The sequence below is a fragment of the Protopterus annectens genome, chromosome 1.part0 (assembly GCF_019279795.1).
Source record: "Protopterus annectens isolate FY-2018-M chromosome 1.part0, PAN1.0, whole genome shotgun sequence".
In the NCBI taxonomy this organism is placed as follows: domain Eukaryota; kingdom Metazoa; phylum Chordata; order Ceratodontiformes; family Protopteridae; genus Protopterus; species Protopterus annectens.
In genome coordinates this window covers 1,958,164,792-1,958,181,311 of record NC_056725.1, presented here as the reverse complement: position 1 = coordinate 1,958,181,311, position 16,520 = coordinate 1,958,164,792, and the positions used below count along the sequence as shown (strand labels likewise).

Here is a 16,520-nt window from a genome sequence, read left to right as displayed (position 1 = left end):
GCTTCTACTTTACTTGATCTGTGTAGGCAATGCATAACCCCATGCAAACACACTTAAACATGCTTACTGGTGCTTATATATGTTTACTACTGCTTATTTATGCTTAAACCTGCTTACTAGTGCCTTATTCATTATGACACTAATACTTTAATTAATTAAATTAAGTAAACGTTTAATGCAGTACTCCAGTTCACATTTACATGTTATTATGTAGGTTCTACAGCAAAAGGATGTTAAAATATGTTCATATACACATTCCACATGGAAAATGATATGTGCTGCAGTAGGACTTGAACCAGAAATGCTTGTTCATGATGCGGATGCTCTGGCCAATACACTATTGACGTTAACTTTGATTCCGCATGTGTTTTTCTATTTGGATGATTTTGACGTGTAAGCTACGCTAAGCAAAGGGCAGCGACACGCATACACACTGCGTTTTGCTTACACTTTCAGTAATGAAGAGATACAACAGTAACATAGGGACACGGGGAATTTAAATGTAATAGTTCTAGGGACAGGGGCTCAACATTCAACTATGTGCTTGTGTGTTTACACCTTTGATTTTATTTCAGTGTTCGTGGACACTCTTGTATGCTTTGCATACATTTCGGTATCCATGGACACTGACATATTGCTTACTATTAGAGGCAGGCTCTAATAGTAAGCAATGTAGGTTGTGCAACTGTGGGAGGCATGATTAAGCTTCCGTAAAGCACTTAAATATGCCCCCTGCACTCGCACACATTTCCTGTGCACGTCGAGGGTGCAGCAGCGTGCGTTCATAAATATTCATATGGTGCGGCTGCACCATCTCTGAGGAGGATGCTCGGTGCAAGGCTAAAACCGTCCTTGCGCCGAGCTTCATGAATCCCGAGGTGTGTCTAAGGATAAATATCTCACTTTATCAGACAGCCTATAATCCATATAGTCTGGGACTTTGAGCAGTATGAAATGACAAGACTGAAGGCATAAGCAGCAGAAATAAATTCCTTCAAAGAGTAACTTGCCTCATTCTCACTAACAGAGTAGCTCAACAACCTTGAAAGAGCTCAGAGTATAGCCTCTGCTCCTCTGGGATGAGAGAAAATGAGTTTAGGTGGTCATCATACTTAGTAAAGATGCCAGTTGATGGCTTCCACTAAAGGAGTTTAATGCATAGCCCACTAGTAGAAGGTACCATGACATACCCAGGACAATAAGGGGATTACACCACTCAGCTTGTATGGGAGTACCTGGCATCCCACAGGATAAGCTGGAAATTGCTGGTGGGAATACGATAGTCTGGCCTACTCTGCTAGTTTGTACCACAGCAGTCCTCACCTTGACAAGTTGTTTAGTATGCACTAATCGAAGCAAGTCTTCTTTATCAAACCAGTTTTGTGTCACCTATAATTACTTCTTTGATATCACAGATGTTATATAGATGACAGTGATACAAATCTATACAGACACACTGTTTTATGGATTAAAAACTACATCCACTTTTAAAGTGGTAAACTCTTAATCTTATGGTCAAAAAATAAAACAAACAGTAATAAGCACTGAACTGTTTTAAAAGTTGCAAAGGGTAAGCATATAAGTGATCATGCATGTCATGTGACTGAATCAATACATGATTGGATAACAGGTGATTCAGTCTGTCTGCACAGATGCTGCATCAGGTCTAGCTCAAGCTAGAACTGTGAGAAATTCACTGAGCGTTCTAATTACTTAAATGCTGGCCAGAGACTAGTTTATAACAAAAACTTGTCGCTTTCTAGCCCGGAAGGTAGTGTGTTCAGTGCCAAGTTTTCAGCTCACAAAATATTATCATCATCGCTTGGTAAGACTCTTGTATCATTTCATATCACGTTTCAAAGAAAGCCCATCAGTAGAGGCAGAACTTGTTTCTTCTCTACAAAGTTGCAACTCCTAAATAGGAAGCAAAACAGTATGAAGTAGCTGGCTGAGGAATTCCCCTTATTCTGTATCACAGGTAAGTAATCTATACTTACTGAGGTATCATTGCATAGAGAAAAGATACACAGTTATGTTTCTAATAAATCAATATCTTGCCATTTCACAGATATTAAGGTTCACTGACAAAATACAGTTTAAACCATAGAACAAATGACAGTGTACAGGTTTTGTTAACAATACTGCACATTTTATGACAACATAATAGACACATTTTCTGTAATTAGTTTTATTTGGTAACACATACAGGTCAGGCTTTGGCAGTAAAACAGTTTTATCAGGAGGTAAGTTGATGTACAACTAATTAGACATTAATTCTTGACAATAACACAGACAGCACCTGAGAAAAAATGTGTTAAAACACTCGTAATGTACTTGACCTAATTTCGATACACTGCTTTCTGCCAACTTCCACTTCATTCTCTTACCAAGATACAATGACTGACTCTTTGTGGAAATGAAGCCTTTTTTGGAAAGAAGGATAACATTAAAACAAAAATCATAGTGCTATGCATGACCTTTCCTCACTTTAAATATGGAAGGCAGAAAGTTGTTTTGCCCTGCACATTTATAAGTAAGTTATTATTTATCAGTGCACAGTAATGGCAAGTTATTTCATACAAGGAATAATAACATTTAAATAAACTCATCTCAAAGATATATTGGATATATATGAAAGAAACTTTCAAAGGGGCTACAGTTAGTTAACTGCAAGGTGGAACAGTTTATTGTGATTCTGTTACAGAATTTAAATATCAGCTCTGGTACAAAATGAAAAGAGTTAAATATATATTCCTATAATCATTTGGTGTTAAATGAAAGTCTATTTTTGTGCCAACTTGCATAGGTAATCAAAATGTATTTTAATTACAGATAAACTAATGAAATAATAATACAGGGAGTAGATGAGTACTATTGGATTATTTCTATAATATACAGGGAAATGTATACACCCTGACAGCAAAACATTCAGTATGGAAATAAATACAATTAAAATACTGGAAACAACTTTAGGAAACAGTACATGATCACAGAAAGGTAAGAGCAGTGTTTTGCTGCTTTTTTTTTTTGATTTTCAGTTAATTCTCCACAAATCATCTGGATAAGAGCATTTCACTTGCCACAGGTTACAGCTTAGAGGGCAGTGACACTGGTCAGTGATATAATGCGATAATTTACATCATTTTGTGATTACATAACACCAAACTACCAAAAATATTTCCTTTGGTAAAGCATATGAGCTGTTATTGGAAATCAACTATTTTTCAGTAAAGTAAAATAAAATAAGTTAGCTTAGCACATTGATATGACATGACGTGTTCACATATTTTTAAAAATTAATTTAGCTTATTTCTTTACTATGAAACCTAATGTTTCTTTAAAAAAATAATAGTATGCTTAATGTAATTGATTCTGTTTCAGTATAAAATATAAGCCTCCTAACAATAATACTGCCTTTTGTTTAAAACTATACAGTATTTAATTCCTCAGTTGCTATTTATGGTAGTTTACAAGCTAGTAAGGATCAGAGTGGTGTATCAAATTCATATTGTTTCTTTGTCAAACTCACAAACAAAGTACATGGTAATATGACAGGCAACATCAGTCCATCCACCAGAAGCCACCATTTCGGCACAGTCTTCCTCATCATAGGCATTGTTAGGCTCTCCACTCCGCCATTTGTTAAAAGTCTGTAGAGGTGATTGATCTGAATACACAAAGCTGCCTTCCTTCTCCAAATCATTGATCCCAATGAATGCTCTTGTAAGACCAGCATCAGAAATACAGGAAGCAATCATTCTGTTGGCTACTTCATCCTTGGGCATGGCCAGTGTTCCTCCTTTTGCTTGACAGTAAGCCTGGGCATCAGTGTACTGCTTCTCTTCCCTCTGTAGCACGTATCTCTTGTGATCGGTTTCTTTCGTACCAGCAACAACTGCGGGGGAGGGCAGTGCTGAAAAGTGAGCACTCGTATTTCTATAAATAAACTTAATGTACACCAAAATGTAAAGGACTACAGTTCGGACTCAGAACACAGTTACTCGCAACTCAATTAAAAAAAAAAAGGAAACTCACCATATTTTATAAAGTTTAGTTCATTTGTCAGTTGTGCCACCATGATGTCCATCTCGCCAATACGCTTCCTCATTTGACCACATTCACAGGGTGTCCCTAAAAAGAGGGTTTCCTTTATTCATTTAAGTCATCACCTTTACGGTGTGCTACCATCTAAAATTCATGTCCTTTTAATATATTAAATCTGTGTGTAAAAGTTCACACCCTGATAGTGAACTTAAAAGATCTAGTCAAGCATACAAGCATTATAGTAATATGCTGCTGTGGGGTGGGGTAGTAATATGCTGCTGTGGGATGGAGTGAGTATTTCAACATCTATACCACTAAATCATACAATTGCTTTTTAATTAACTAGGAATATAAGCAATGCAGAATCCTTAACTATCTTGGCAACAGGATAACAATAATCAATAAAAGTCTTACTAATCTGCTATGCAGAAAGACTGAATACAATAAACAAACCTCAGAAATATGATATGTAAAGTAATCTGATTTGTAACAGCCCTTTTTGAAAGATACTTCATTTAGTCTTATTTTATTGAAACTAAGAAATAAAAAAAGAACAAAATACTTCTGCTCCAAATGTGAACATTGACTGACAAGACTCTCCTTGTGTATATGTCTGTCTAACATTATCAACTCTTGAACAATTGTGAAGGCATAATATTTTGTTTTTGATGTTCGTTTCTGATAATGTGAAGGAATATCCTTAGTGTCATTTTGCTTCTCACACTGTGCTTTTATACACATTGCCCATCATTTGATATGACACTAATTTAAGAAAAGCAGTTGCAGACAATGTCATGACTCCATAAGGAGCTACTACTGTAAAATAAAAATACATTAGACAGGCCCCATAGGCACTACTGAGCTTGACTGAGAGAGTCACTCTTTATATAATATCCCAAATGAACTATTACATCCACACAATTAAGTTCTCCACACAAAATGCCATCTTACCCTGCCATTCAGAAAATATAAATAAACACTTAAAGAGTCCTAAAACATACAAAAATACTTGGAAAAAAAATAGATTCAAAGTACAACAAAAAGCACTTTTCACTTACCTGTAAAGTCTTCATATCAGTGCTCCTCTACACTACATCCAAAAATAAATAAATAAATAGTCCAAAAACACAAAGTGAAACAATGTGCAGCACATTAAAAATGAAGTGAATTAGGTGGTGCCCAGGGGTTACATGCCATGAATATCTTGCACTCTACAAGGTATACACATACGTATTACTGATGGCTTCAGTATAGCTGTCTTTATATCAAAGAGCACTGGTCACTGATGTCTGCATCTAATCAGTACATCAGTAGTTTTGTCAGGCTCATAGAGAAAAAAAACAACACTTGGTAAAGTGAAATGAAATGACTGTATAAAACAGAGGGAAAAGGCCATGACCTACTAATGAGATCCATCATGCAAGTAAGCATTCAGATCTTTCAATCTTGACTTCCAGCTAGCTCATCATAGAAAAGAGGAGAGGTCTTTCATTGGTTTTTAAATAAGTAACAAATAAAACAGCTAGATTCATGAATGCCTACACTAAGTGTACACTGTTCTGAGTGAACAGACAACATAAGCATAACTCCCACCTTCTACCTCCTGATTTTAGTTTTCCAACAGATTTCCTTGCAGCCTTAAATATCAAGGGCAATTCAAAAAGGTTACTATGTCTACACTTAGTGTAATCTTTCTGATTGAATAGAAAGCATAAACATATGGTAGGGATGTTCTTGAATACAGATTGTGTACCCTTAATGTACACTTATTGTAGGTGTTCATGAATCCTGTCCATTGTGTTCTTTGTATCTCCTGCTACAGAACTCTTAAAAGAGAAAGTAGTTTTATAAGAATTCGCATCACAGCCTGTCAGTGAGCAGGCCATTGTATCTGTCTTGGCCACTTTAAGGAACTAATGTAATCCTTAAAAACAAATAAAATCAATTGTAGATTCCAGTCTTAGACTGGTTTATTCATTAAATTGGGTGGGTTATTATATACCTCTCTTTGTGATGGAGGCATAGGCCTCCTTGAAATTGACTACATGTATAGGTTGGCAGTTGTGTCATTTTATATATATATATATATATATATATATATATATATATATATATATATATTTATGGGTCTACTTGAAAAGACCTAAATCCAACATTGCCGAATCTGACATGAGCAAGATGACATAGCCAAAACCTCACATAAATAAACACTTGGAACACCAAGAAGAAACACCGGGAAACTAACCACTTGTCCATCACAACAACTGAAGCAAATCAAACTCAAAGATGTGGGGGGGCTTTGTCCCCCCAACCCCCTAACTAAATATACCAACTTCATGAACGCACTACAGTGGGGAAAGGGCACACAGCCCACAGCAAAAATTCTGGTATACTGAGTGTTCGTTTATGTGATGTTTCGTCTATGTTGTCTCGGTCATGTCAGATTCGGTAAAGTAGGATTTTGGTCTTTACAGGTAGGCTCATAATACATATATAAAGCTTTTTATTTTAACAGCAACAACAAGACTAAAACTACATATTAGCAGTTGTGTTATTTTTTGGCATCAACAAATCCAAACATGGTGAAACTTCTAAAATTATGGGAAAAAAAAGGTTAGAGGAAATATTTGCTCAGGATAGCTGAACCATTTGGGAAGGAAGCAGCCAGGCAAATCAGAAGTGGACAAAAGGCAGGTAGTGACAGAAACTGGTAACAAAGAACAAATGTAAATAAGGTGGAGCATAAATAAAGAAAAGAGAACTGGAAAGCCCAAAAGTTATAGTGGAAAGTATAGAAAACTGCTGGAGCTGCCACATGTTAATCAAGAGTTAATACATGAGTGGCTAAGGCAAAATAAAGTTAAAACTAGAAGCTAAAAAGTTAATAATGGCAGCTTAACAGAGTGGACTACATATGCAATGGTCTGTATGCCATGAAACTGCTGGCTATATTTATTTCCTTAGTCAAAGATGCATTGGTGTTGATTACAAGAAAATTCTTAATATTATTGACCCAGATTTGGGGACTTCTGGTATAGTGCCGAGTTAAGCAGGTGGCAGGCTAATCTCTCTTCCCCAGTCAGCAAAGCAAAAGTATATCTCATTCATCAGCTGGGAAGTATGTAATGGTGCTGAGATGTTTGGCAGTTATAGTGCTTGCTTGTATGAAGAAAAATAATAAACCCCTTGTTTAAAGGAGAAGCAATTTTGGCCAAGACAGGTTCCATCATGTGTGAGCCTCTGAAGAGCGAATTACTGACAGGGTCCATAAATGACAACATGGCTGAGATCCAGGAAAAGTTGGAATTAGTCTGTAATGAAGTGAAAAAGATCAGAAAGAGACTGCTTGATTATGTGCAAAAAATGGAGAAAAGACTGGATGAGATTGAGAGATTGCCCTGACAGCACATTTGGATGACCTAGAAGAGCTGACCACACAAGAAGGCTGAATGAATTATGAGTCAGGGCAAGCAAAGACAACAGATAAAATAATAGAATTAAAGGATAGACAGCACCAAGAGAATTTAAGGCTCATAAATGTGCCAGAGGGATCTGAAGGAAAAACTGTAAAGATTTTGTGGAACACATGTTAAGTGAATGGGTGGGCATTCCAAAAGATGCCATAGTTTTAGATAGAGCCCACTGCATTGCTATCCTGGTAAATTCCACTCAGTGGTTTCCTAGATGAATTGTAACCTAGGTGCAATTGTTTGAACTAAGAGAACAATTGGTGGGAGCATTGCCACACAAGGATACATTTTCAAAGGTAGGCAACTAAAGGATTTTTGTCAAGCAGGACTATTTCTTGAAAACTAGACTGAAGCAAGCGAAGTTTGTTTCATTGATTAGAAGGTGCAAAGATCTGGGACAAGGGTTCAATTTTTTTGTATCCTACCACTTTTAAAGTTTATTTCTCTACTGGCTTCAAAACATTTTTGGAATCAAAGAAGCCTTCACATGAACTAGACAGGCAGTTGTTGGCTGAAGGTGAAGGCAGGGTCCCTGCGGAGGAATCAGTGATGAGAAAAAGACAGAAATCAGAAGGAAATCAAATGCTTTGGCCAGAAAAACTGTCCTGTTTTTCACCAAAATATGCTGACAAAGAATAGAGAGATGCTTCAAAGGTCTAAAGAAACGGCATAAAGAGCATCTCATCAGCACGTGGTGGACTGCTTGAATGTTTAGTCACACTAAGTTAGCTGCAAAACCTTTCACACTTTAATCAGAATATATCTATTATTGGGACAGTATCAGGAATCTTGTGTTTAGTCTTTATGAGAAACGTAAAGATAGCATAACAGATATAATGAATATGAGTCATCGTAAGGATCTTTAAGATGGACATTTCAATGGATATGGCGAGCTGACTTTTTATTGGTTTAGGCATTGAAGTTCAAGTAACTGTTCCTGCAGATCTGCTGTTATGCTGTTTAGATATGTGGTGAGGGGAGGCTTCCTTGAGCACTTCTTTATTGGACTACTCAGACTTAAAATGTTTGTAAAATAATGTGGTGTTACAATAATGAGCAAATATAGTGCATTCATCTTACTGAAGTGAGACTTTGCTACTAGACTGGTAGGAGGCATAGACTTTGCAGCCCTCCCCCCTCTTTTTTAGATAGGCATTTATGCACCACTGCAATGATGACAGCTCCTCGAGTGTGTGATGGAAAGTTAGCACCTTACTAGCACTGCCTGACATGATTGGTCATGACTAACAAACATGGCTGAACATCCAGTACCTGCACTTTTCACCTTAAAAAACAAATTGATTCTATATGGATATATCTGTGTGAATGTTTCTGAAAGATCACTAAGCTATTAAGTTAAATTATGGAGTTGAGTAGGACTCAAGTTATTGCTTTGGGATCTTCAAATGGAAGATAAGGCCTTGAATATTATAAGAGGCAAACTGCTAAAATGTAAGGCGTAACTAACAGCAATTTTGTAGGTAGTAAAGGGAAAGGTATGAAGAAAACAGTATGGCAGAACTAAATACTTTCAAAAGGTCAAGGTGGTGTAGGAATGTTTAGGGGAATGCATCACTCCAGCTTGGCTCTTAGAAGAATGGAGATAATATCGGGTGTGAGTGCAAATATCTATAATAAAGAATTTGAGCAGTTAATTCTAGGTTTAAAGTTGTTTGTTAGTTTAAAGTGTTTCCATATAATCTTAGAGAAATTAAACCATGGCAACGTCTGTAGTTTATCAACACCCTGAGCATAACTAAACAATCCTACCTTGGTTTGTGATTTACTTTGGAGCTGACTGGTAAGAGAAGTTTTATTTAAATTTATATTTTATTTGTTATCCCTATTTGTCACTGTTAGTAGGTAGGAAGGGCTAGCTTGTTAACAAGATTTAATTTGATTCATATTTTGTTGTTTTACCTTTAATTTCACTGCTGGTTGTTAGAAAGGGATATATTTTAGACAAGCAATCTCTAGCCACCCCAAAGGGTCTAGACAGCTATAAATTCACACAGACTGCAGAGAGGAAAATCCTGAGCATATCTAAACAATCCTACCTTGGTTTGTGTGATTTAATGACCTTTACTGTTGAAAAGAAGTGTGACTGTGAGCAATAGTAAAGGAATTACAACTTGTGTCTGTCTTGCAGAACTTGTACAGTCAGAACAACTTTACTGTTCTTACTTCAGTATTTAGTTGTATATTGCTCGTGATTTTTTTGTCATAGAAGTTGATTTAAGTTCTCTTTGAGTCCTGTGGTTACTGATTTTGATTATTCTTTTCTTTTACAATATTTTATTCATTCGAAGCTGAATATGGATTCCTTAAATAAGTATGCAATTAACGGTTTGCTAATGCACAAATATCTTGTACAGTGTAATAAATGCTATGCGTATTAGGCAACAGCTGATAATGCTGGTAATCTGTGAATCTGTGTTCCTCATGTCAAAGTTGGATGACTTGCTTACCATTGTTAGAAGTAAATCTAGACTTGATGATGATTGCACTTGTGCAATTGGCATTGCTTGGAGAACTGTTGTTTCATATATTAATGACTGGACTGATGAAATAAATAATGTTAGGAAAAGAACAAACAGGACACATTTAGGAAATGATGCCTCTGTTGTCTGCAAAGATCATTCAACCCCTGTGAAACAAGACGGTGCCCCTGACAACTCTGGAATTCTGGATGCAAGTATTCAGCAATATGAGGTCCGGTTTGTTTAGAAGGAAACAAAGAAAGAAAGAAAGGAAGAAGTTCACAACAAATAAAGAAGAAAAAGAAACTGATTAATGACTGTAAAGGAAAGAGAACACTTACTAAAAAGGACACTGCCTTGTTATGTAAGACACAGGTTACAGGGAATGATAGTATTTTTCTATCTGAAAACCTTCAGTCTACAGAAAAAGCTATCATTTCTCCAAAAGAGAAGGTAGAGAAAAGAGTCAAGGGGTAGGTAAAAAGGAAGAAATCAAAACTGAACGTGGAAGGATTGAAGGACATTACTGTAAGAAAAAAGATGAGAAAGACAGATGCTGACTATGGCTCAAGATGTGGATTTACAGTGCCATCTGGATGGGAATTTAAGACACAATAAAAACAGTGGGACTAATAACACTAACGGTGATGAAGATCTATCCTTCATAACAATTGAAGCTGAAGATTCTTCAGAGCTGGCGAGCAAAGATATTCTTGTAATTGGTTATTCAGTTATGAGGGGAACTGATACTTATATTTGCAGAGAAGATAATGAACATCAGATAGTGCTATGCTTGCCAGGAGCAAAAACAGAAGATGTGAGACAAGCCTTGGAACGCCATAATGTAAAAAAGTATGGCTCCGTTTATATTCATGTCGGTACAAAAGATGTCATCCACAAGGATTCTCTGACTGTTAGTAGGGAACTGACAGCTCTCTTAGTATAGCTTGTACTGGTATTAGGATGTATTTTTCACAAATCACCTATAGAAAAGATAGGCAGGTCACTGCGAATGAAAAGATTTTTGTGGAAAATACCTACATTGAAAAAATGTCCTGTTTTAAAAAATGGAAACGTGCAAAGCATCCAAGCCTAGTTTTGGATACATATGTGTTCAGACAGGATGGCATGCATTTGTCAAGATCAGGGAAGAGAATTTTTGCAGCGGATATTTTGCAATATTTGACAAACACTAGGTATGTGTTTTGCCAGGTTGAAAATGTAACAGTTCACATATAGCAACATTTGATTCATCTCTGATGGTTGTTAATGCTAGGTGCATTAATAATAAAGTTTTTTTATTGGAAAATTTGCTACATTCTCACAAGATTGATATTGATATTGTTTGTGAAACATGGTTAAAGAACAATGACTGGAAACCAGTTCTGTCAGGGTATAAATGTTTTTAATGTAACAGACATTCTAACAAAGAATCGGGTAGAGATGTTATGATAGGGATTAAAGATAGTTATGAGACATGTGATTATTACATGTTCAGTGATAACACCAATGCTATAGACTGTGTAACTGTGACAATAAAGACAACCCTAGAACATATAACAATTGCTGGAGTGTATAGACCACCAAAGTCTATTGCAGATGATCTAGAGGAATTCATACATTTCTTGCATGAAACACAGGAGGGAAGAATAATATTAGCTGGGAACTTACATTTACCAGGAACAAACTAGAATAATATTGATTCAACAACGTTAGTCAGGAAATTGTTCACAATGTATATTCAGGAAAAACAATTGCTTCAGATTGTAAAAAAAAATACCAGTGGATGGAGCATACTAGACATTGTTTGTGTTCCTAAAGAAATTACTGCTACTTCAAGTCAAGTTCTACCATCGTTGATGTGCAGTGATCATGGGATTATAAAGGTTAATTTGTTGCTAGATAATTCTGCCAAACTGAAATCTAATCCAATGCATAGAAAGTTAATTATAGATTATACGTAAGTAAAACAGTCACTATCTAAAACTAAATGGAGTGAGGTGTATATTGGAAAAACTGCAGATGGACTGTGGAAAGTTTTGAAAGAGAAACTGAGTGCAAAAAAAATTAAAAAAATGTTTAACATCAGGATCTATGCATACAACATCTTGGGGATATATTTCCATAAGAACAAGATATCTGATAAAGGTAAGAGGCAAAAAATATAAGAAATATAAAAGAGGTCTAACTATAACTGTGAAAACTGAAATAAACAAGCTGGACAAACAGATTAAGCATAGTGTGAGACAAGATCAAGAAAAATTTGAAGAAAATGTATAAAAAGAGATTGAGCATAATAGGAAACTTTTTTACAGATACATAAGATATGGAAGGAGTAAAGACACACAAATTGATAAGCTGTGTGCAGATTCTAAAATTTATTCTCAGACACAACAGATTATAGATATACTTATAAAATCTTATGCAAAACAGTTTGGCTCCACAAATGAGGTGATACATTTTCCTAGTAACATCCATGTAACCCCAGATACTGGAATCAAATTAGATTATTTTGAAAAAGAACTGCACAAACTGGATCCAAGCAAAGCACAGGGAGGAAACAGAATTAGTAACAATGACCTGAGAACACTTCAGCAAGAACTTATGGTACCATTATATCTATTATTCACTAGGTCATATAAATATGGGAAGATTCCTCAACATTGGACACATTTCATTATTAAACCTGTCTTTAAGGGAAAGGGGAGTAGGACAAACCCAGAGTCATATAGACCCTTAAGTCTACTTTCATGTTATGGAAAAATAATGGAGAAGGTAATATTGGATAAGTTATTGTCAGAACTGGACAGGCTGGGACTTGAAACCATATATCAGCATGCATATGTGGAAAATAGATCTATTACCACCTGTAACATGATGTTCTACAACAATATAATAACAACTATGAATGAAATATTGTGCTGTGATGTAATTTATACAGATTTAACTTCAGCATTTGACAGGGTCATACACAAAACATTGATCAATAAATTAGTTCAACTCGGTATTGATGTACTCTTGATATGATTGATAGTTGTATGGCTTAGAAATAGGACATGGCAAGAATCATACAGCAACTGGACAGGGAAATCCTTGGTTACAGTCAGGGTGTCCCACAGGGCTCTGTCCTAGGCCCTTACTTGTTGAGATTGTATCTTTCAGACCTCACTTTTTTATCTGAGGTGTTCTACAGTCTATATGCAGACAACCTGAACTTAGGTAATCTGATTACATGTTACAGATAAGGCATGTCTGCAAAATAACTTGACTAAATTGACCACTTGGGCACAGGAGAATAATATGCTGATAAATGCATCAAAACTAAGCATATGATACAGTGCACAGTGATTGAAACTGTAGACTCATTTAAGGACCTGGGTATATGGGTAGGTAGATTCAGCCATGAGTTTTTCTAATCATATCAACCAATTGATTAATGATAGTTATAGAACCATAGATTGTATAAAAAGATTTATAAAGTCTAGGAAATCAAAAATGATGAAGTCATTGTTTGTTTGTTGCTTACATTAGACCCAAATTTGAATATGGAATAACAATATGGAAATATATCAAGAGTATCCATGGATGTGAAAATTTGAGTTATTATGAAACACTGAAATATCTGAACTTGTACAGTGTCTCTTACAGATATCTAAGAGTAGGTCTTATTCAGGTATATAGGGCATTTAGAGACAACTACCTCCAGGAATATTTGGGGTTATCAAAAAGTACTAGAGAATCATCAGACAACCTATTTAGAAGATTCTATAGGAATGAGAAGTGCTAACTGGCTCTCTGAAAGAATAACTGATGCATAGAACAGACTACCAAATTGCATTAAAGCAGGTACTAGTTTAGATATTTTTAAGAACAGCATGGACACTTATTATGGGAACAAGTGTTTTGGTATATTGGCAAGCTAGAAGGGCATTAATGCCCATGCTTGAAATATTTGTATGTATGTAATATTAAACGCAACAAGGATACCAAATATGTTGGATGAGGGTTGTAGTTCAGCAACAAGCCTTGAGATTAACTGAGAATGAGACCAGATAAAGCTGGGTATATTATCTTGGAATTTGAATGGTCTTCAAGACACCAATAAAAAAGCAGAAATGATAGACTATATTGAATGATAGCTAAAGTTGTGATGTTCTAGAAAATGCATATGAAGAAAGAGGAATATGAGGAATTATCAAAGAGGAGATTTAGAGAAGGCATTTTGTGAATGCATTGGAAGGAAGAAAAAGGTGATTGATAATTCTCATAAAAATGTTCCTTTGCAGATAACTGAAAGTAAATTAGATGCTAAAGGTAGATATGTTTTCTTAATAAAAAGTATATTTGGAAAATAGAAGGTTAACATTGGGGAGCATTTATGTTCCTCCTAAAGAGAGTACAAATGCATTTTTCTGTTTAATTTCACAAAAAAGTGCTATCTGTTTTGCTCATTTCCTGTCTTTTCCTATACTAGAATAGTCTGGATCCCAGATTTGCTGGTTTCAGGACATTATTTTGTGCAACTGAGTTGTTCAGACCTTGTTGTGGTAGAGGGAAGTCTTTCTGCTTATTAGTGGGAGTGGTAAGTATTGAGCAGCCTATCTGTTACAAGAGGAGTGGTTTCCAGCTTTGACATTGTACCTTATTGGCTGTTTGGGATTATTTATATCCCTTTCAACTTTCTGAGTTAAAAACCCTTGTTTGCACAGGTTTGCGTGAGTTTGCGCATTGTGCAGCACTGCTTAGCTAGGGTTAAACTATTCCTGGTGCCATAAGGTCTGCTGTACAAATTGTCCCTTAGAACTTGCAAGTTTCTTAGTTTTAGCACTTGAATCTGCTTCTTCGATCTCAGCACTTGTTCAGAGCTTGTTGTAAGCACTAAATAAGCTACAAATTACTACAGCAGTCAACCTTCTTTATTTGCCTAGAGGAAAACAGTTTTTGTACTTACTTTCCTCATTTTCCTAGAGGAAAACAGTTTTTGTACTTACTTTCCTCACTTGTCTAGATGAAAATGTTTTTAGTACCTATTCAAGCATGTCCAAGGGTCAGCTCCCGGTGCCTTCTCCTGTCTACCTGATGAATCTGGGCATCCTGGGGTAATGTAGCAATTGCCTCATGTACACAGACAACCCTCTCCTCCTACCACCCAACACTACAACCTGTGAGAGATGCACTTATCTAGCCAAACTGGAGGCAAAGCTCTCTCCAACCAAGACTGGACTTGACAGTAAAGAGGAGAAGGTAAACACTTGCACCACACCACACTCATCACATAGTCCTGCTAAACTTACACCACCAAAATCCACACATAGAAACACAAAAACATTCATGGAGGCTCTCAATAATAATCTGCTCAAGTAACAGAGACCTCCAAAGTAGAAACACAAGCAACCTCCACCCCCCCCAACACAGCCCAAATGGCACATAGCCCACAAACTCAGTGTGCCACTCACCCATAGCCTATAAGGCAAAACAATGTACTGAACACACTAGTCATAGGTGACTCTATAGTCAGTCACACTGATGTCCCACTCACCAGGCTAAGCAAGGAGAAGGTTACTGTCAGCTGCTTGTCAGGTGCCAGGATCCACCACATAACCTACACACTCAGGTCACTCCACAACAAGTACAAATATGATTCTGCCATTGTCCATGTTGGTGTGAATGACCTGAGACATACCTCCCTGGAGTACATGAAAAGATCTTGTAACCCAGGCAGATATGACCCTAGCCCTGAGTAGCATCCTACCATCACCCAGACTGATACCACAGTACAAGGACAAAATGCTTGATTTCAACAATTGGCTAACCTTCTGGTGTCATTCTAAGGGGATCCAGTATCTGTCTGCCTGGATGACATGGTCGACAGACCATGATGCTTTGCCAGAGATGGCCTGCACCTGTCACCCCTGCAATTCCGGATACTGGCTAAGGCTCTTGCCGCCCCTAGAGAGCCTTTCTTAGGCAAGGTTCAAATGACAAATTCACCACCGTAACAGGTACAGGCAAGCAAAAACTGATGGTAATGCTACTCAGTGCTAGAAGTCTAAACCTCAAAATGCACTCACTCGAGGCACTCCTTAAAATGGAGAACATCGATATATGTGCAGTGACTGAGATCTGGTTCAAGGCTCCAGAGAACACCCCTGCATTACCAGGCTATAATTCATACCATACCTTTTGGCCATCTAACCTGGACAGGAATGCTAAAGGTGGAGGTGTGTCCATATTCATTAAGGATATCCACACCTCCAGGCTAGTTGCTTAGCATAATATAAGATCATCCAAGTGCAACTAACTCTGGGCAAAACTGCAGTCCAAATTGTAGCTTACTACACATCCCCCACCATGCCCCAGGATTCCCACTTCTCTTTTCTTGATATACTAGAAAATATTAGGGTTCAACCAAACACCCTAATAATTGGCAACTTTCTGAGTTAAAAACCCTTGTTTGCACAGGTTTGCGTGAGTTTGCGCATTGTGCAGCACTGCTTAGCTAGGGTTAAACTATTCCTGGTGCCAT

At 36.8% G+C, this 16,520-nt stretch overlaps 1 protein-coding gene across 2 annotated transcripts in view; it reads right to left on the bottom strand.

Moving 5' to 3' along the window:
* Nucleotides 1–2,166: 2,166 nt before the first annotated feature.
* COLEC11 (collectin subfamily member 11) overlaps nt 2,167–16,520 on the bottom strand; it is a 436,183-nt gene continuing 421,829 nt past the window's right edge. Inside the window, exons 6-7 of one of the 2 annotated variants that reach the window (XM_044070461.1) lie at nt 4,036–4,131; nt 2,167–3,913 (exon numbers count right to left, since the gene is read on the bottom strand). In XM_044070461.1, coding sequence (XP_043926396.1) covers nt 3,504–3,913; nt 4,036–4,131 — 506 coding nt within the window. In that variant the 3' untranslated portion in view covers nt 2,167–3,503. The remainder of the gene's footprint in view (nt 3,914–4,035; nt 4,132–16,520) is intronic. The other variant, XM_044070471.1, reaches the window with a different exon arrangement.